Source organism: Sceloporus occidentalis, unplaced genomic scaffold, assembly GCF_023333645.1.
Source record: "Sceloporus occidentalis isolate IW3139 unplaced genomic scaffold, rSceOcc1.0.p SCAF_118, whole genome shotgun sequence".
Taxonomy (NCBI): domain Eukaryota; kingdom Metazoa; phylum Chordata; class Lepidosauria; order Squamata; family Phrynosomatidae; genus Sceloporus; species Sceloporus occidentalis.
Window position 1 is genome coordinate 1,345,239 of NW_028317098.1, and position 22,597 is coordinate 1,367,835.

The 22,597-nt window shown below is 38.9% G+C and overlaps 1 protein-coding gene across 6 annotated transcripts in view; it reads right to left on the reverse strand.

Annotated features, from left to right (window-relative positions):
• Positions 1-8,262: 8,262 nt before the first annotated feature.
• LOC149282340 (kinase D-interacting substrate of 220 kDa-like) overlaps positions 8,263-22,597 on the reverse strand; it is a 54,993-nt gene continuing 40,658 nt past the window's right edge. For 2 of the 6 annotated variants that reach the window (XM_089498317.1, XM_089498315.1), the window contains 5 exons: positions 18,474-18,506; positions 15,330-15,470; positions 12,474-12,572; positions 11,636-11,881; positions 8,263-10,582 (listed from right to left, as the gene is read on the reverse strand). In XM_089498317.1, coding sequence (XP_089354443.1) covers positions 9,314-10,582; positions 11,636-11,881; positions 12,474-12,572; positions 15,330-15,470; positions 18,474-18,506 — 1,788 coding nt within the window. In that variant the 3' untranslated portion in view covers positions 8,263-9,313. Of the gene's footprint in view, positions 10,583-11,635; positions 11,882-12,473; positions 12,573-15,329; positions 15,471-18,473; positions 18,507-21,586; positions 21,644-22,597 lie in introns of all 6 variants that reach the window. The other 4 variants (XM_089498318.1, XM_089498316.1, XM_089498313.1 and 1 more) reach the window with 3 other exon arrangements.

Genomic DNA, 22,597 nt, shown 5'->3' on the forward strand with positions numbered 1-22,597 from the left:
GTAGACGATGATAGTGTCTGGACCCCCAGTAGACTTCTCTGAATGAGGCAGCTCAAATGCAGAATAAACGCTTAGCCCAGACTGGGGAAATATTTGGACTGGGGAAATGGCAGGCAAAGAAAAAAAAGGCTCCTCTTTCACTCTCAATCACACCCAAAGCAGCAACCTCTTGTTCTAAAATCAGCTAGTCATTAGACATGTTTGTGCAGCATGTGCATTTTAGCCTACAAATATAGCTCAGCCACATCAGTCTACCTCTGCAGGTTTTATATGTTGCCTGGCAGAGCTTAGAGAAGTTACTATTTAGACTACAGTGGCCATGCTGGCTAGGGAATTCAGTACTGCCATCCAAAAAAGTAATTTTTCTTAAGCTCTGCAGTTAAGTAGTAAGTTAGAAATGTTCTTCCAACCTTTAAAAAAACCTCACAGCATTAAAGCATTAACAACGTCTACAGCCATAAAAGATTAAAAGGCTGATATAACAGAAGTTCTCCTTAAGATTTCAGCGCAGAGGAGTTGGAGAGAAATAACCCATACAAGAGGATATGCATAATGCTCAGATCGTGTTGATTTCCTTGTGGGCTTTCTCCAGTACATGGAAGGAGATAGTGCACCTGTGTGGTATGTATGCATTTCTTCTCTCTCACCCATTCTTCTCAAAACATTACAAATACTGATGCTTTAGTGCAAAACAGATGCCTTTATTATGTTATTTAAACCCTGCTCATAGAAAATATTGCTGATATTTATTTAGCATTTAAGTAATAATACCTAACTGAAGAATAAATGTTATAGGTTAGGCAGGTCCATCTTGCCTAATGAGCCCACCCACTCAAAAGCAAGACCACCCAGTCATCCGATCCAGACAAAATTGTCACTTAAGAGAAGGGAAGGAAGATGCATTAAGGCCTTCATACACACACACACCTCTCTCTTAATGCAACAGTGAACTCTAAAATGATAGTACTTTGCTACTCCTTTGGGCCTTTGTGTCTTGGCATGGCTGTGACTTCTAAGACTTTCCTGAAATTTGGCTGATAACAGTGTTTGATTCTGCTGCCAGGACTTCCCAGCCTTGGTATGTTCTTCTACCTCACTCCCAGACAACCTAACAGAAAAGTGATCTTATTCTTGCTTCATGGGTTTTAAAATAGTAAGCTGAAAGAAGCTCTTGAACTGTTAGCAGCAAGAAAACTTCCCTACCCATGTCCATACATTTGGCTGTTTCTCTCTACTGACCTAGCAGACATCCATGAATTATATGGAAGGGAGGGAGCCAGATTATTCATCCTGAACTTTCTCCTGAGCTTATTTGGAGGAGGTTGATCACAGCTGCTATGGAGAGGAAAACCATCTCCTTTCATTTTGTACTCAGCATAGGCAGATGGGTGCCTTCAAAGCCTATAAAGAAAGAGTATTTGTTGCCTCTATATTTTATGATTCTGAGCCCATGTCAGGTTGGGCAAAGGGTTTTACTGAAGAATAAATCTTGCCATTGCTAAGCCTGTGGACATACATGTGTACACATGCGTGCGCACACACAAACACACACACACTAAATCTAAAAAGAACAGTGTAGCACCAACTTGAAAAGAAGAATTTAAATTCCTCTTGTAGGTTAAAGAAAGTAAACCTCAAAGAAAGCCCTACATGGCCTGGGTCCAGTCTATTTGAAGGAATGCCTCCTCCCATACAATCCTTCCCACACACTCCGATCCTCTGGGAAAAACCTTTTACAATCCAGAAAGACCAGACTGGCGGTGACCTTCCGGAGGTCCTTCTCTGCCACTGTTCCAAAAACTTGGAATGACCTGCCAGAAGAGATTCGCCAATTAGCTTCACTTGAGGCTTTTAAAAAGGCGACAAAAACCTTTGTCTTCCGGCAGGCCTTCCTCGATTGATAATGTCCAGAACCAAGTGAATCCCCCTCCTTTTATTATTTTTCTTATTTGTGGTTTGTCTAGTAACTTTGTCATATTGTTATGTATTTTTAACCATGTTTTATTGTTTAATTTTATACTTGGGAGGGAGGGTTGGCTGGGGTCTTATGGGGCTTGTTGTTTTTATTGTTGTATATTTTATAAACTTTGCTGTTATCCGCCTCGATCCTCAAAACAGAATAGGTGGGATATAAATATTTATTATTATTATTATTATTATTATTATTATTATTGTTATTGTTGTTATTATTATTATTACTATTAAAGAAGGTATATCCTAAAATCACATTTACTGAATGAAATAAATGGTCAGGCCCCACCTGGAATACTGCGTCCAGTTCTGGGCACCACAATTCAAAAAGGACGTTGAGAAACTGGAGCTTGTCCAAAGGAGGGCAACTAAAATGGTGAAGGGTCTGGAAACCATGCCCTATGAGGAACGACTTAGGGAGCTGGGGATGTTAAGCTTGAAGAAGAGAAAGTTAAGAGGTGATATGATAGCCCTGTTTAAATACTTGAAGGGATGTCATATTGAGGAGGGATCAAGCTTGTTTTCTGCTGCTCCAGAGAACAGCACCCGGAACAATGGATGCAAGCTCCAGGAAAAGAGATTCCACCTCAATATTAGGAAGAACTTCCTGACAGTAAGGGCTGTTCGACAGTGGAACACACTCCCTTGGAGTGTAGTGGAGTTTCCTTCCCTGGAGGTATTTAAACAGAGGGTGGATAGCCATCTGTCTGGTATGCTATGATTGAGATTTCCTGCATGGCAGGGGGTTGGACTGGATGGCCCTTGTGGTCTCTTCCAACTCTATGATTCTATGGCGGGTTACAGACCGCCGAAATGCGGTGGTCTGCTGCCGCTGCCGGTTGCAGCATCCAGGAACCACAGCAGCCAAACGGCGTGGTTCCCGGACGCTGCAAAGAAGGAGCGCGAAAATCATGCTCCTTCTTGCTCCTCGGAAGAGACGCCGTGAGGCGCTAGTCGCGCACTTCTCGCATCATTTCCGGGGCGTGATGTGCGGACGCAGAGCGTCCGTTATGTCAACATGGTGGCGGCCATGTGGAACGGCCGCCGCCATTTGTTACAGACTCAGTCCATGCTAGGGGTAGGGGCCTATGATTCTAAGTAGAGGAGCATGAGCATCAAATCTATTTAACAGCATCCAGGAAATCTCGTAGAGGAATAGAACGTCTACCTGGCTAGCAGATATTGGTTTTTGTTTTTTCCCCCAACAATTTTAAATCCACAGCATTTTTATATATTTTATTTATATACATATTTCTGTGTGTGTGTGTGTGTAATTCAATGTTGCAGCAGATGGAGTTTTTAATGGGATACTGTTTTTTATTTTATTATGTTTTAAATGTGTCTTTAAAACAGCTTTTAACTTGTGTTTTAATGTGCATTTTTAAAATAGAAATTTGGTAAGTGTGTTTTAACATTTATATTAACAGTTTTTACAAGTAGTACCATGTTTTTAAACAGTTATAAGACACCTTAAATCTCATCCTGGGAGAAAGGCAACATAGTAATGAAATAAAAATTTCATCTGTTTGAGATTCTGATCATATCAGAAATCTGTTTGACAAAAAACTAGTGATGATTTTATGAAAACCCAGATATCCATTTATTTAAACACAGAACATCCAGCTAGGATTCAGAAGACCCAAATGATGTACATTGCTTCAAGACACTTCTAATGTAACCTGATCAACTCTTTTATGTGTGTTTCAGTCTATAGTGTCCACACAGTGCCTCAGAAGTGATATGAGCCTAACAAAAGAAAAAGTTGGTGGAACTCATAATTCAGACATTTGAGTTGCTCTCAGCTTAGTCACCAACACTCTGTGCTCAGAAGTCATAACATCTGCCAATTCTAAGTGATCCTTCTCCCATACTATGGCGCAGTACACAACGTCTGCCACCGCCTGTTTTACTCTGGAGGGACAGCGCAGCCCCCAAACCTCACACCATCACTCCAGAGTAAAAAGAACCCGGTATTTCTGGGTTCTTTTTGTGGCACTGGAGTGCGCGCTCGCGACGTGATGCGTAGCAATGTGTGGACGCCACGCATCACTTACATCAAAATGGCGGTGCCATTTTTGTGCCGCCGCACTGTACTAGGGTTACAGACTGTGCGGTTGGTGCGTGGTCTCTAACCCTAGAATTGGCGCCAGCATGGCGCTTCATGCCCGTGTGTATAGGGCCTAAGTTAACAAATTTCTGACAGAGATGAATGCTGGCGATTAAAAAGGTGAAGAAGTGGAAAGTCAACCAGAATTACACTTGGTTAGGCAGGAAGCATTAGGTCTTCCTTTGGTGAACAAGTATAATCTGTAACAATGTTACAGGTAAAATATTAATTCAAACTATTTAAAAACACAAACAGATCGGACACTAGGGCAGACAACTGTGACTTTTTCAGATTTTTTTTAGCCTAAAACTCATTTCATCGCAAAGGTTAAGGTAAGAGAGGTATACCAAAAATACCTGACGGAATACAGTTGCAAACCCCTGCAGTATGTGAATGAACTGTGGCATGCCTCTATCTAGCTTGTGTATGCACACACATAACACATGTTAGAGAAGGAAACTGGAAGCACCTGCTTGAGGAAAACTGCTTTGTTTAAGTCTAGAAATATGAACACATTATCCACTTAAAACAGTTTTAACAAGTAGGTCCCTGAGTTTCAACAAAACTGGGAATACCATGGATAGTTTAACAGAGGGAGATGCCTCTGGCTAAAGAGCAAGAAAATGTTTTCTGTCATATCCCACCTGACTTTAAAAATATTTCAGAAATAATGGTTTACCAACAACATCTGGTTAGGGATACTTTTTAAACAAGGTTTTGAATGCCTCTTCTGCTGTGCTGTGTTTCATTTCTTAGCATAAAGTACATGGACTTAACCATCAAGAGAATGACGAGTCTGCATTAAACTTGAGTAGTACTCCTCTTGACCTATTTCTAAAAACACATACACTGACCAGTAGCTTTGGAAATACGAAACTGCAATTACCAATTTGCAGCCTGACATATATAAACAACTGAGAATGTGTAAACCCACCAAGTATAATTTCAACTATCCCAGGTACTGTCCTTATTAAGGTTGGTATTATGTGTTTAACTGCAAGTTCTATTCAGCACAGGATTTAACCCTTCTGTGTAAAACTAATGTATTTACACTTTCCTTATTGTATGTTTCAAAAAAAATTTCTAATGCATTATTCCTAACTACATGTGTTATATTGCCTTCTGTTGGACATGCTATTCAAAATAATAATGGATGGCTGTCTAAAATGTCTTTGCTAGAATTCAGAGATGACACACAAGATTTTTATAAGCTCACTGTAAAACATACTATACATAGAAATGATTATTTGCCACCAGCCATGCAATATTCCAAACTCCTCTGAAGACTCATCCTTATTTTGAAAGAAGTACAGTCATCTCTTGCGATCCATGGAGGATCTGTTCCAGAACCCCCACCCCCACGGTTAGCAAAAAACATGGGACCATAAGTCCCATTCTTTTCAATGGCCATGCACTCAGTGCACACGCACCCATTGAAAATTTTGGGTTTGCCATCTGTGGAAGCTCAGATCTGCAGATGGCAAGTCCACAGTTGGTGCAGGCATGCTGTATATGAGTCAAAGAAGTCCAGAGAGGAGGGCAATCCTATACTGTGGAATAATCAGTATTCTCAGATGTTGTTGAATTGTAATCCCCAGCATTACTATTAGCTACGCTGACTAGGCATGCTGGGAATTTCAATCCAGCATCTAGAAGGCCACATGAACCCCACTCTTGCTATACTCATTTGCCTGGGGAAAATCCTCATCAAACTCATCAACCTTGGCTTCTGAGCAGACAGGTATAAAACTTACAGCCCTGAAGTTCTCCCACAACCAGTTGCTCAGTTTGTGGTAAAGGTTTGGCACAAAATAAATAAATGGTGGTGATCCAAATGGCATTTTGATAGTGTTCTAAGAACAGGAAATGTAATATATATTCGTTGATAGAGTATTATTTTATATATTGCTTTCATCATTTAACATGCATTGTTAAAACATCAATAATTTTAAATATCTATTATACTCTAACTCAGACCTGGCTTTCTCTATCATCTGCTTTTGAATCTCATTCTTCAGTCATTATCTTCCTTAGTTTTCCTCATTCTCATGATGATACCAGTCCCTTCTCTATTTTTGATTTTGTTCATCCTGTAAATATCAATAAAAAACTTTTCAATAAAAATGTACTTAACTCATTCAGGTCTACTTCTCTCAAAATCAGCACTATCTGTCACACTAGCAATAGTACCTAAAAGTACCTGGCTCTTACATGGACTGGAAAAGCCCTATTTGATATATTGAGACTTTCAAGCAAAGCTACACAGATCTATAAAATTGCATCTGACTGAAGTTACAGCTGCTGAGACCCACAGGCATCCTTGTTGCCAAGGGACCTCCCTATTGGCTCTATGACAAGCTTTCCCCCTCCATGCCAGTAAGAGGGGTTGCCCCATAGCATGGGGAAAGGGTCAGTGCCATAGCAGTGTTCACTGGAGTACTCCCACACCCCATCTTACAACCATATACAGTAATTTACAACCAATGCTGTGATATGGAAGTCTGCCATCAAGTGGCTAAAGATCCTATTGCATGATTCAAACACATGAAAACATTTAATCAAAATTGACACATTTTAAGAAAATCATCACATTTTGCAAACTCCTAGTATACTAATAGTATAACATCAAATTTCAGATATCTAAGTTTCATGGCCTTTGAACTATTATTCTGAAAGACAGACATATATGTTTCCTTCCTTTCTTTTTTTTACTATATTAGTTGACCTAAGAGCACACACTACTGGGTTAGTATATACACAATATAATTCAGTGACCAAACTGAAAAGTCTTGAATTATGCCCAGCTCCTTGTCAGAATGGTTCATAACATATTGCAGAAATAATCCAGTTTGAGAGCGCTTTAAATGCCCTGGCTCAATGCTAGGAGATCTGTAGTTTTATGAGACATTTAGCCTTCTCTGTCAAAAAGCTCTGGTGTCACAATAAACTACATTTACAAGGATTCTCTAGCACTTACCCAGAACAGTTAAAGCGCTCTCAAACTGGATAATTTCTGCAGGGTGTTTTGGACCATAGTTGCATGTAAGTGGAAACAAAATTTACTGAAATCACCAATTCTTGTTTCCAAGTGGAAGCCTTAAAACTGGTCAACTATGAATCCCATAGTGGTAGCTGCTTCATTAAGAAACAACATGCTGGATAGTGGAGGTGGGTGATTTTCAGCAATGGCCTTTCCTAGCCCCCAAATCTGCTCTCAGGGGGGCGGGGGGGGGGGTCCCTATTTCCTCTGGGAGAGATTTTAGTGGGAGGCGAGACCAGCTGAAAACTGCACCCCTCCTTATTCTTCTGACAGAAACATTCAGCTGGGAAACCTGGATTGTGCCCTCAAGGTAAAACCATATGACACATACAGATCTATTACTGACATTCAAGCAAACAGTACAGCCTCTCACTGAGGCCTCATTCCCACTACCTTTTAAACCGGATTGTGATTCGGTAAGATCTGGTTTAAAAGAGCATGGTTTCCACTTAATTTGAACTGTTGAAGCGATTCAGAAAGGGGGTGCCATGCTTTTGACCCATTTAACCCATGTCTTTTTGACGCTGGTTTTTTCCACTTCTTTCAGCCCCAGTGGGAACCATGTGGATTCGAATCCGCACTGGCAGTCCCCAGCTTTCCCGGCCTCTCCACCCCAGCCTCCCCAGCTTCTCTGCCCCGGCAATCCCCGGCCTCTCCACCCTGGCCTTCCCCAGTTTCTCCGCTCCATCCTTCCCCGGCCTCCTTCCATCCCGGCCTTCTGTCCCTGGCTTCTCCCGGTGCAAATATAATGGGAATCACACTTGGCTGCAGATCCATTTGACCTGTAACCTGAATCTGGAATCTGAATCAAGTGGGAACGAGGCCTAAGAAATGTTCAGTATACAGCAGAACTCTTAGAAAGGTCATCTATCTGTGTGTCAGAGCAAGCAAAGCAAGCATTTCTACAAATGGTGGAATTTTTTTACTCTTTACAGAGCACCCAGCAGCTTTCAATACTAACTAAATAGAGACACAGGTACTCAATAGTCCTTTAAAGACAATCAAGATTTTTTTTAAAAAATAGTTCTGCTATAATAGTTCATACCTTTTTGTAAAACTGAATTGTCTTAATGCTTCAGATCAAATGAAGACACAAAACTAAGCAAACACGCACACACAAAAAAAATCTGAAACAAGAGCAGCATGCCTCTTATTTTATTACCTTCACTAGTTCAATACATACAGACCAAGTATCACATTTAAAACCATGCATTTTTCATTTGCAATACAGGTTACCCGACATTACAGACACATGGAAGTAGAAATGACATAATTATGTGCGGTTTTGCTACACAGTGACACAATGGCACACCTTACATTTTTAACGAGGTAATGACAACCTCCAGATCCATTTGCTTTCCACAATCAGATAAAACCTATTAACCAAATACTATTTTTTTAAGACTTTAAATATTCATAATTGATCCAAAACACTACATGCAGACATGGCTCAAAAACGATTTCATGTACCACTATGGCCAAAGCTACTTTCATCAATTACTTTAATGCTATTGTGTACACCACTAATCATGAAGAGAAACTTCTGTCAATTACATCCAAACCTCAGCCACAACTATCCAACATGAACCAATTCTTTGAAAACTTGTCCACGTTGTCACAAACATGACATTTTAACTTTTCTCTATCAGAACTTACACCATCAACACTTAAAACTGTCACATACAGAACTGGAAAATTTAAGTTAACAGCAATTTGGGTAGGGATTGGGTTTATAATACTCTATTCATTTTACTTCATCTTGACATGATGCATTCCTTCCCTTCTTTTACCATTTTTAAAAAAAGAAATAGGACCTTATGTTGCAGAATTAGCAGTATTTCTTTTTTAAAATGCAGACCAAGGAATTTGGGAGAAATTAAACACTGCTTTTATTTGAGAAATAGATGGTGATTTTTATTCTGTTTGCTACTCTACCAATTTTATGCACATACATAAATCTCTTTCACCGAAATCTATGGGACTTAGGCATGTTTAAGTTTGGATTAATTTTCCATGTGCACTTACTTAATTTTCCATGATAATGACCAAGAAAGCAGCAGACATAGTCACAGCAAGGCACAACTAATCTTTTTTTATAACCCAATTGGGAACATTTTAAAAAGTGGGCACAGTGTCCAAACTAAAACATGGTATTGTTCAGGAACCCTGCATTTTCCAATTGGATTGTACTTCCTTTACAGAATACTCTCCCTTTCTTCTCCAAAGCCTGCAGCATCAGAACCAGTAACTGTAAGGAGCTCAGAAGCATCTTTTGAAAGCCTGGCATAACTTGAACGCTGGCTGCGTTTGTGGGCCACACCTTTGATGTTATCATTGTGACTGCCCCCAGAATTAGAACTAGATCCAGGGCGCAGAATGATTTGAGAAGGCTCTCTGATACTTTCAACCTCTTCAAAATTTTGATTTGGCCGGTTAGCTGGTGCACTGTTGTTATTCAGGGTGACTGTGCTGGGTGTTCGATTCAAATTATAGACCTTCTGGCATGCTGGCCAGTTCTCCTCAGGACTGCTTGCTATTAAGCTGCTGTCTGAAGGGCTTTTCTTATCTTCTGAACAAATTGACATGCGTGCCATGGTTGAATCCTGAAGACCACTCAAGCTATGGGGTATTCCTCTTTTCCCATTGCGGGCATCATCTTCCAGCTCAATGAGATTTGCTTTTTCAAGCTGAGAGTCATCTCCATCATTATGGAGAGAGTGATTTGGAGAGCTTTCACTGGATCTTACCCCAGAATCAGAGGAATCCTTCTTGTCTAGAAGAGCATCTGTCAAGTACTCCTTTGCTTTAATCAAAGTTCTAATGGGCTCCGATCCATGTTCTGGAGATTTTGGTTGCTTCTCTGTTTTCCCTTCTATTTTCCTATCTTTACCTTCCTTGAGAAGGGGAGTATTATCTGATTCTTCTGTTCCAGATTCATCTTCATCACTTGGAAGCTTCTGATAGCGCAGAGCTACTCCCTTCAGCTTTAAATCTGCAGCCTGGAAAATGCTGGTTCTTTCTGAAGATTTCTTCCCTGGAAGAAGCTTTGATCCAGACTGATCCGATTTTTCATCCTCCTCAGTAATGGGATCCAATGGAGATGCATCATTAGTAGACACACCTGAAGTACTGTAGTCTGCAACGTCATTCCGTTTAATCAAGAAGTTTTTTCTTCCATCATCTTGTTTCTGTTCAGCATCCTTTCCTTTATCTTGTTCCATATTAGAATGGAGGGATCCGGTTGAGGTGCTCTGGCCCATATAGAAGGCTGCTGAGCTATGTGGGGAAGATCTACCACTCACAGTGCTAGAACTTGCACCCCCTTCTAACTGTGACATCTGAGCAATATACTCTCTATATGCATCTCTATATTCTGCCTGCACCTTATCAGTAAGCTTTGAAATCTCAATACTAGAATCTTGAGAATTGAGGCTTGAAAGACTTGGAGTTCGGCGAGCTTGTGACTGTATAAAGAGAAAGGAGATACAACAATGCAACATTTTTGGGTTTGTATCAGCTCTTTAAAAATTGAGAGGAAAGTTATAAACATTATCAAGTAGAAGTTAAAGTTTTGTTTGCACAGATCACCTTTTTAGGTCTTCAAAGGTTATTAGTAATAAATTAATCCCAACAAGAACATTGTTGGAAAAAAAGGTGTGTTGTATTTGGCCCCCTCACAAGCAGGGAAAGATCAGTGGAAGATCACTTGATTCGTTTATGATTGAAATATTCAGTATCAGGCAAGCTAGAAATTACCCACATAGAGAATACTGAGCAAGTCATTATGAAAAATTAAACCAGCATGCACATTTCCCATGAAGAACCCAACTTTTGGCATTATTTCTATTGCCCTATTCTGATGCTTAGCATGAAGTTGATATATACTGTCGCCGTGGTGGCGCAGTGGTTAAATGCCTGTACTGCAGCCAAAACCGTAAGTTTGCGAGTTCAATACCAGCAAAAGGGCTCAAGCTTGACTCAGGCTTACATCCTTCTGAGGTTGCTAAAATGAGTACCCAGATTGTTGGGGGCAATTAGCTTACAGTTGTAAACCGCTTAGACACTGTTAGTTCAGTATGAAGCAGTATATAAATGAAGCTGTTTTGTTTTTGTTTTGAATATAAAAAAATGAAGACATCTATAATGCAACAATACATTCGTATCCCGTTCTGGAATGTTGCATGAGAAGGCTTCTCCATTCATTTCAGTAAAGGCAGCCCTCTATTATCACCTTTATAGAGTTGCCCCTCCATTGAACAATTCCAGCAAGGGAACGTATCTGATGGGACATAAAACTGCACAGCCTGAAAAGGCTCTTACGAATGCCAAACAAGAAATGAGCATAAAATATGGTGTTCTCTTTTCATACATATTAATCTACAATCTACCAATGTACCTTTTGGTTTGAAATCATTAAAAAGCTTTTATTCCTTAAAATGATGGCTCACACTAGTATAAAATAACTGTTCTTAATACAGAGGAAATGAGTTGAAATAACTATTCTGAAGAGAGATTACCTGCCAGCTTAGGTTACTATGACGTGGAGGGGCTTCTTCTAGACCAATGGCATTCAGTTCTTCAAAGCTGAAATTAAGAGCATACGGAGCTTGACCAGGTAGACCAGTAAGTTCAGTATGAGGCAATTCACTATTCAATGCAGGACGATGAGCAATATCATTATGCGGAATTGCGCTGGCATGTTCATTCACAGCTCGAGAATCTTCATGAACAGCTTGAGTCTCTGCATTTCTCATTTCAAGTACCTAATACAGGAAAGTACAGGTATCACGATGTGGCTAGGAAAGCATGAAAATCTATTAAATGATAAATCTGGTTAAATTTCTTAGATAAAATCTATGGAAAACAGGCCAACAGAAGTGTGCACATTAAACAAAACACAGTTAAGATTGAGAAAGCTGCAAATCACATGTTCTATGAGGACACCAGATCTACAACCCTTCTGCCAAATACACACAGTTTTTTTAAAATGTAAATTTTAAGCACTCTTATTAACTGTCAAAGAAGTGATAGTTCTGTAACAATGTAACTGACACAGGAACAATACTTTACCACAACCTACCCTCTTCCTCACTGCTTTCCCCATGTGCTCTGGTTTTTAATGCCTAAGCTGTTTAAAGAAAGAACTCTAGGCACAATACTGTGCTAGAGTAACTTTTTAAAATTCAAACAAGAAAACAGAATGGTGTAAAGGCTGCAGTCCAATGGACACTCACTAGTTCTAAACAATATTGTTGAACACAAGGAGGACTTACTTACAGGTAAGCATGCAAAGGCTCACACAACTACTATTGCCAAGGCATTTGTATTTCTGCATGAGACGTAAAACTTTCTTACTGCACTCCTGAAGAGATGCCAATCACCAAAATTCATATTCATCTCTCGCTTCAGTTCATCAATGTTGCACTGTGCTAACACACGACCATTTATGTTTGCCTAAAGAAAAATTAAAAGCACAAAATAGTGAATTGTTTTATTACCACCTGTAAATATTTATAAGGCTGAAATCCTATTTTGTACATATAGGCATTCCTCAATTAACAAACCAAGTCCTTATGCCCACCCAGCCTCCCCTCTTCCTTCTTGTCCTCTATCTAGATGGATGCTTTTTAGCCGCATTGGCACTGGGAAGAAGATGAAAGGGCTGGAGAAACAAGATTGTGAGAGTCAAGTTGAAGCAGCAGGCATGCAGTAAACAATGCAATAAATGTTTAGCTGGGGAAAAAGTGGTATTGTACTCTTGCTAATCCTTCTGTAGTCTATAACAGACAATGTAAATGTAAACAGGAAATGTAAACTCAAAAATCACTTATTGAGTATGCGTGAACAGCAAAAGAAATGGAAAAGGGAGAGCAAATTACTCTGCTGATTTTTCTGGTTGGCTCAGTCTGCAGTATCTCTCATGTTCCTTGATTCATGTTTGAACATTGCGTTTGGTGGTCCCTATGTAGACTTGTCCGCAGCTGCATGATATGCGGTAAACTCCTGCGGCTGCAAGAGGATCTCTTCTGTCCTTCGCTGAGCGCAGCACTTGCTGGATTTTCTTAGTTGGTAAACCATTTGGAGGTTGTGTTTTCTCAGTTTCCTTATTCTGTGTGTGACTCCTCTGATGTATGGTAAAAATACCTTCCCTTTGGGTGATTGTTTGTCTTCACTCCTCTGGGTTTTTCTGAGTCTGGCAGCCCTTCTGATGTCTGAGCTGGAGTAACCATTAGCCTGTAGAGTTTGGTGGCCAACACCAACAATGTCTTCAGAAAGAAGCCTTCCAGTTTGAAGTACACAAACACTGTTCCTAATGAGGCACCTGCAGCAGCGGACAAAAAGGAACTGGAGGGTTTCATCAGGAAGCCCCTTATATAGGACTGCCAGAGGTGGGTCGGGCTACTGCCCAAACTCTTCAAAATGCTAAAGAATGTTGTGAAAGAGGGATTGCGCATTGGTTGAGGCAGCAGAATCTTTTTTGACTGGATTTAAAGCCAAATCCAGGCTCAATCTCAGAGTTCTACAACAGCTGTTTGATGAAGCCTTTCCGCAACCCAGATGATACCATTATCGACCGAGCCAGTCCCAGCATAACAGCTACCAGCCTGTTCCTGCCTTGGACTTCAGCCTGACATGATAGTTTCAATCTGTGAATTGGTCTTCTTTTCGCTCTTTTTTCTTTATTTATTTCTTTTTCCTTTGCATTCCCCCCCCCCATTTTATTTTTTCTTTGCATTTTCTTTCATTCTTTGTTTTATTCATGTTCTCTCATTCCATTAATTCAATCTTTATTAGAATTCCATTTATAGTATCTATTCTAATTTTTCTTCCAACCACTTCCTACCAAGGATGCTCTGTGAGACACATTAGGTAAGGGGAGGGAGACTAGTGGAGCATTGAATCACAATACTTTCTCCAGCTGGAAGCCTATGGGGTTTCTTTCTTTAAAACTATCTTCACTTTTTTGTTTTTTGGAGGAAATTTGGGGTTCTTCTTTTTTAAAATTTTTGCAACTACCTGAGCTGTTCATTTTCTTTTCTGTTTTATTCACTTAAATATTGTAAGCTTTCTCAGAGTTTATAAGATTACCATAAGCAGTAAAATACAGATCACAACTTAGGAAATATATGCTATTTTATGCAATTTATCTTTATCATGTTCTGTAACACTGGAAATTATGGGGGTGATGTAGATGCTAAAATGTACTGGAGGTATAATGCTTAATGTAATTTCAAGGCATACTGAAAGGCTGCAAAGGATAAACAAATCAAATGCTTTCTGGGTTTAAAGAATTTAAGGCTGACATTGCATTCCTACAAGAAACCCATTTGATGATAGAAGATATAGACAGCCTTCAGAAAAAATTGGGTTGGTGATTTGTTATTTGTTTATTCTTATTTTTTCATTATCAACCCATTTCTCTAGTAACCCTAGCAAAAATTAGGACATGTGCTTAGGTAGCACATTTGATAATAGTCTGCATCTTTCTTTTTAGTATAGGAAATTCAAATTTTGTTTGTTCAAAGCCAAGGCTTTTATGTTTTTCAATTTTCTTACAACTCTATCACCCCCAAGAATCGTGGGGTGCAAATGGTTTTTCCCATGGCTTAGTGCAGCTCATATGCATTTACTGTGTGCATATATCATACTTTATTTTCAAAAGGATAATCCTCCCCCTCACTTAGTTAGATCCACATCTGCGACTTTGACTTTTGCAGATTTGATTATTCATGGATTTTATTAATATGTCCTCTTTAGGAAGATCTAGGTCCTCCAGCGCAACTCTGTGGTCAACTAACCAAAGGTCACACTGAAGGACCTAGAGATTCCTAGAGAGAACATCCCACTAGGCATTTGTAGCTCCTCCAGGACAACTCTATGGTCAATGTCTGGCAGATGTTGACCACAGTTGCACTGGAGGACCTAGAGATTCCTAGAGAAGTGTTCTCTCAGGTAAAAACACGATGTTCTTGTTATTTGCAGTTTTTCCACATTCACAGGGGTCCTGTGCCCCTAAGCCCAGTGAATATAGATGAGTGTATATTAACTTCTTCTATAATATTTTGTTGAATGAACAAAATATGTAGGTTTTAAAATATGCTTTGTATATTTGGTATAATTACTTAGGCCTTCTTCTCCTGCAAGGCAGATACTGAATAAATTCTTACAAGATAATGATAACCAATGCAATTTAGACATGTTGAAACTCACCTTCTTTATGGTTGCAGAGTACTGAGTCAGCATAGTCTGGTCTAGTCCTTCTATCTGCTTCAGCTTCTCACATACAGCATCGACAGTCATCGAGCTCAAAGGCACATGGGATGCTCCTGAGCTAGTACCTGGCATTGTTGCCTATGAAAGGGAGAAGTACATACATGCAACATGTTCAGGTTTTCATGTCTTTTTTTCTATGGGTGGCTGAGACAGTGACACCTTTGCTTCCTCATAGTTCAATGTACACAAACTTTATTTCATGCACAAAATTATTAAAATTATGGTGTAAAGTTACCTTCAGGCTATGTGTATAAGATGTATATGAAACACAAATGAATTCTGTGAATATACTTGGGTCCCATCTCCAAGATATCTCATTATGTACCTATACGCAAATACAGGTACAGTATTCCAAAAACAAAATACCCCATGCCCCTGACTGAAGAATCATATTTTTGAGGATAAAACTTATTATTAAATTGGTTTCAATTTTTTAAAAAGTATAAACCAGTGATACACTGTTATAAATGAAGAACATTTATTAGTGATTTCCTCAAGATGTTCATAATATTTTAAAATTAAATGAACCTTGGAAATCTTGGTGAGTTCTGCAATACTCTTGTTCTTCAGCGATACTGTCAGTGTTTTATTCTTCACTCAGAACATGGTATGTTAGCATAGCAGGAAGTCCCATTAGAACAGAACAAGAGAAGATGTTCAGAATATAACATACCTGTCATAATAGGTCCTGGTACTTTTGAAGCATACCAGAGGGAGGCTGGAACATCTACTGAAGCAACTCCCAGTATCTTGACCTTGCATCTGACCCTGGCTAACATGGCTAAGTTCTAACATTTGCCTGAGTCAGTTAAGGTTTCACAACAGGTTTTCATCCTCATATATTCATTTCCATCTTGTAGAAATATCTATCTAGCACTAAGGGCTATCCAAGAGATCATTGTGTGTTTTCAGTTTGAGCAAGTAATATATGAAGAACATAAATGCATATTCAAAAGTAGTGGTATAAAGGTCTGAACAGGGCAACTGTGGGAACATATTTTATCAAGATATGTCCATCTCCCCAAACCAAGGATTTTGGAGCACCATCAGTCAACTTGGTCATTTGGGAATATCTTTTCAAGATTCAAAATCAAGACTCAGAATCATTTCCCTGAGGTAGTAACTAACTCTTTTTTTATATTTCAAAAGACTGGAAAATCTCAATGACTCAAGGATAGATAATGGTGATATATGATTAGAAATTCCTGTTGAGACCCCGAAAATATTGGCAGCAATGGCATGATTTCATCTAGAGAAATCCCCAAAACAAAACTACTTTAGGGAGGAACAGCAATACTACATATTTTCACAGCTTTCCTATACTTTCTCTGAAATGCAGCAACAAAACATGGGGCTTTTACGTTCAGCTAACTTCCAGGTAGATTTGACTGAAGAGCTAGCATTTTTAAATTTAATTTAATTTTAGCAGGCCAAATTATGGCAACAAACATGACAAATCTAATCAGTAAGACTGCAATAGTCAGAGGCAAGACAGAAATAAAACAGAGTAGAAAAATATATAGAGAAGAGCTGCCTGCCTGTGCGGGCCCAAAAAAGACTTCATTCAATGCTCAAGCCATGCCCATTACTAAAAGCATTTGGAACAAAATGAAAGCAGGAGGAGGGAAGATGCCTGGTTTATTAATAATAATAACAATAATATACCGCCTTTTCAAAAATATCAAAGCAGTTTACAAAATTACAAAAAAAACCCACATAAAATGCATAAACAATTTACACAAGCAAATAAATAAAATACCTAAACAGTACATAATGTATACAAACTAAAATTCTAAATTTAGGTAACCTTTGCATAATCTATATACTAGAATACTATTATAATTCTAAATTATTCTGAATTTGTCACTTTAATAAGAAAAAGACATAAAATCTCCCATGAAATAATAAAAAAGGGTTTTAAAATATTTTACATGGACAAGTTTTGAAAATATTTATTTAAAAGATTGGTTTCATGACACAACAATTTCTAAATACCAATCAGTACAATTTCCCTCCCTCCCTTCCTTAAACCAATCTCCTTCGTCTTGATACACATCAGGTGTTTTAGACTGCAGCTCCCATAAGCACAGCTAACATAACCAATAATGAGGAATGATAAGCACTGATGTGAAAGCTGTTATTACTGGTTTAGTACTGAGGATAAAATGGTAGCTTTTAATGTGATACTAAATGTAGTTTGCATCCTTCAAAAATACTGAGGCAAAAAAACTTTTCCTATGTGCACCAAACCAGACAGGCTTTTGTTGATACACTTGACTGGTGCTGTGTAGACACAGATAATGAGTCCTTCCATCTTTCTTATTCAGTATGTAGCAGTAGCAGCCTGGGTTGCACAGTGTAACCTCTTTCTCCAGTTTGCAATACTTTCTTCACAGGGGTTACCAATATTGACAAAAACCTCCAACAGGAATGGAACCAATAAAGCCCCATACAGCAGTTTCCATTTTAGTACATTTTATCTATATTAAATAAATTCTGTATTACACCCCTACTAGGGTTTTCCAAATTGTGATTCTTTTTATCCATACTATGTAAGAAACAAGAGGAAAACAAGAACAACTAAAATACAAAACACAATAGCTTTTGATAGGTTAATTCTCAGAGTTTTAGCATGCAACGTAAGGTAACACAGGGAAACTTTTTCTCCATAAAAATTATGAGAAAAAATCCAAAAATATGTAGATTGATGTCAATGAATGAATCCTATGACATACTCAGTTTAATCCAAAACACGCCTAATAAAAAGCAGTGTCTAAAAAAAGCAGTGCAAGTGCTTTTAGTGATTTTTTTCATAGCATACATAATTATACACACACATAGCATAATTATCCTTAAAACTGATTTTCCCCACAGTTTTAATGTTTTTCAGAAATGCTGACAGAACAATTATTCTGATAAACATTTGCCATGCACAATCTAAAAAGCAGAATGTCAAAGCAACCCTCAATGCTGGAAAAGTGCATTAGTATATAGACAGCCTGCATGAAGTGCTAGTATATATGTACATTCTACAATGATAATATAGAAAATAAGTGAACAATTTGGAGAAAGTTGCTGTACCTGTCTCTGTCTGTTTAACCCAGTTTTACATTGCTTTAAGAAAAAGAACAAAAAATGAAAGCTCAACATGAAACATAAGATAATGTCTATAAAGAATAACTAGTATAGTTATTTATATTCCCACTTTAAAGTGACAGAAGATCATAGCTGTCAAAAAGAGAAGTATTTTCAATTAAAAGATGCTGGCCAGAATCCATAGAACTATACACAATCCAAAGAACCATACAACATACACCCCAGAATATGTTGAGCGTGTGTTTCTCTAAAAACTCTCATGCTGCAATAGAAGCTGCTTTTACACTTTCAGAAACAGTTTGTGATACAGGTTCAGGCGAAAGAGTGCTTAAGCAAAACCAAAACCCTACTGAGCACTTAGAAGGTCTTATGCACAGTTAAACCAACTCTTTGGAACTCAGCCACATACAGTATACTCTAAAGCAGAGTTCTCCTGTCCACATTTCAAAATTTTCAGTAGCTTGCACACTTTTGACTTGAAATAAAATTAAAATTCCCACAGAACACACTAGCTTCCTATTACCTAACTTGATATTGCCATCACAGACTATAGTCCAGTATGTTTTCCCTTCAAGAACAGCTAGGCTTCCCATTTCCACTAGACTGACTTGAATTGAAGGTTCCTTCCCTGGCTGCATGTTCAAGTAAGGGTGGAGGTAGGGATATATCCCCGCCCCCACCAGTAAGATTCCTCTTTAAAGTAATGGTTTCAGTGGGACTCAGGTCATTATTTTGAAGAAATGTATCTGGAGGGCCCATGACAACAAGAGAAATTAAACTTATTGCATGCGTAGCACCATTAGGCCAAAAAATAAAACCACACCATGCTTCAACATGGAAAATGTTCCATTTTTAAGGCAAGATAGATAGCTCATATTTATGTATTGCCAGTATCACTAACTGATGCAAGCTATAATTAGGGGTCTGTTCCCCCCACCCCATAATGACAAAATGGTGCAGTAGGCTATTTTATTAGCTTCACTCTATTTTACTACTATTTTACATATACTTGTGTAGTTTAAGTTGTTGCAGCCAGCTAAAAGCCTTGCAATTTGTAGCAGATAAAGGAATGATTAACTGTGGCCCTTCAGTAATTCTTGAGCAACAACTCCTAGCAGCCCTACACATCTTACTTTATGGTAAGAAATTATGAGGAATTAAGTGAGTTGCAATCTGAAACAGAGACAGCATGGTGTATTGGTTTGAGTGTTGGACTACATCACTGGAGATCAGGGTTTGGATCCCTCCTCAGCCATGGAAACCCACTGGTGACATTGAGCAAGTCTCACTATTTCCATCTCATAGGGCAAACCCTGTTTAAAAATTTCTTGCCAAGAAAACCCAGTGATAGGGTCACCTTATGGTTGCGATAAGTTGGAAATGATTTGCACACAACAACAGACCAAAAAGAATCCAAAAAGCCACAATTACACAGCTCTGGGCTAGAGCAACCTTCTCCAACCTGACAGTCTCTAAATGTTTTGGAGTATCATAGAGTTGGAAGAGACCGCAAGGGCCATCCAGTCCAACCCCCTGCCGTGCAGGAAATCCAAGTCAAAGCATCCCTGACAGATGGCCATCCAGCCTCCGTTTGAAGGACCTCCAAGGAGGGAGACTCCACTACACTCCGAGGAAGGAGTGTGTTCCACTGTCGAACAGCCTTTACTGTCAGGAAGTTCCTCCTAGTGTTGAGGTGGAATCTCTTTTCCTGGAGCTTGCATCCATTGCTCCGATTCTCATCCTCCCCAAATAATGGTAGGACTGCTAGGAAGTGCATGCTAGTTATAGTTGATGGGACACAGTACAGTGTTACAGTGAATTCCCAAATCATATCACATGATTGCTACAATTTTTCTTGGTTATTAAGTTAGGTCTAGCTTCCTGCATTTTCTATGCAGAGCCCAGGAAAAGAAGCTGTGCCTGAGATCTGCACCAGTTGCAAAAGAGTGAAGGATCTGCTGTCAATCAAACAGCAAGTATGCACAGAGAGGCATATCAAACTCTGTCTGCCAGAGACCACACTACACTGGAGCTGTGGTTTTCCCATCTGTTCTACAATGAACAGTGAACTGTGTGGAGGAGTTGGGAGAGGGAAAGGAGTGGGGTGGAATCTTTTTCTTTTTCTTCCAAGTATTTGGAAGAGTGTGTGTGTGTGTGTGTGTGTGTGTGTGTGTGTAAGAGCTGACTCCCCCATGACTACAATATAAACACAAAACCAAAGCCATACAAGTAAAAGCTGTTGCAGAAAACAGGGTAAAGCCATTAAGGTAAGAACTGCCTTCCTTCTTTGCTGACCAGAGGTTCGGCCCAAGATGCGGACACAAAGATCTACAGTGTATCCAAACTCAAGTTACCAATTTTAAAAGAGAAATTTTTTGGAAATAAAATCTAAGATTAATGTAACTTGTGAAGATCTGTGAACAATAGGAAATAGCAGAATACACACATTTAAAGCCTGCTTTCTCCCTATAGCTGATGATAGTACAGTCGCCCCTCCTTTCCCGCGGACCTGAGGTGTGCAGTCTTGAATATTCACAGAGAGGTACGCACCTCGCACACGCTCGTGGGCATGCACCCCATTCAAACCTATGGGCCTTAAATATAGGTGAGTCTCCGTTTGCACGGTGGTGGTGGTCTGGAATGGATCCCCCAATCCTCACAGTTGCCCTCTAACCAGCTTTGCGCCTGACAAACTGCAACAGTTTTATGCAATGAAGGAAGAGGGTCCATTATTTGGCTAAAACATTTAAAGACATCAACCACTCACATCTACTGAAGTGTATAGCTAATATCCTAAGTCCCTTTTACTAGTCAGAACAATGCTACTAATGAAGATGGAACACACTGTACTTTACTAAAAACACTGTATTCCACAGACTACTGTAGCAAGGGGAAGGCAAATGATACAGTAATTTTTAAGTAGACTATTAGCTCTTGTATTCATTCACAAACTATGCTTATTAGTCTTTATCTAGTCTATTTGCTCATCAAGCCACAGATGCAGTGTTAGTGAACTGCAGTTATAATTAAAGCAGACTCATTACTGTTGAAGAAGCAATGAGATGCTAATGTTCCACACCACATGACTACTCATTTACCATTGAGGGGTCTGTGGGTGAAGGAACCCACTCATCAGCATCTTCCTTGATAATATCCTAACAACAATAACAAATTATTTTGATTTAGAGAACACTGTTAAACATGCAACAAAAATATGAAGGGATAATGGATGAAAATATTATATCCTATAAAACATTACTTTTAAGTCAATCATAGGGAACATAAGACTTGCAAGAGCTGAATATGGCCCATCAAGATTTTCATCCTTAATCACTCCATTTGGAACACACTTTAAACCTTCAGACGCCCACCTGAGGAATGGTAATTCACCATTACATGTGAAATGGTCAAACCATGGTCGGTACAAACCATGATGACCTTAGAAAGCTGAGGAGGGAGAGAGAAGAGAATGGCACAAAGGAGTACAGGGGTATGATTCTACACAGGAACTGAAATGAGCCTGTGTAATAATTTAGCAAGAGACCAGACTTTCAAGGGAAACAGGAAGAAAATCTTTCAAAAGACAAGTCTTTGAACATAATTTGTGAGCCAAAGGGTTTGAGCTGCCTATTCTTGTGCTTAGTATGAATTTTAGAATAAAAGTTGAGAAATTTCTGTCTAATCTCCCCCTAAAGTTATCCATATTGTAGAACAGCAGAGTATCTCAATACAGGGTGTATTTTTTTTAGCATTTTCTATTTCCCTCTACACTGAAGTTTCAGTGTGTGTAAACTTCTGTTATGATATTTAAAATTTATGAAATTATGCTCCAGTTAGTGCATAAACAAGCATAATACTCAGTTTCTGCTTTGACAGAAAATCAGAATTGTAACTGAACAAAAAAAAATTTTTTTTTGCATCTGAATGAAAATGTACAAATACTTAATTAGGCCTTAAGCTAAGCAAAAAATGAACCATCGGCTTTCCTAGGTTTGCAAATGTTAATTCTATACAAATGTTTAATAAAAACTATGTGAATACTCTGTATTTTTCCTCTGTATTTTCACTCTAGTGATACCCTGTAAGCTGCTAAGGCCAGGATCCAGTGG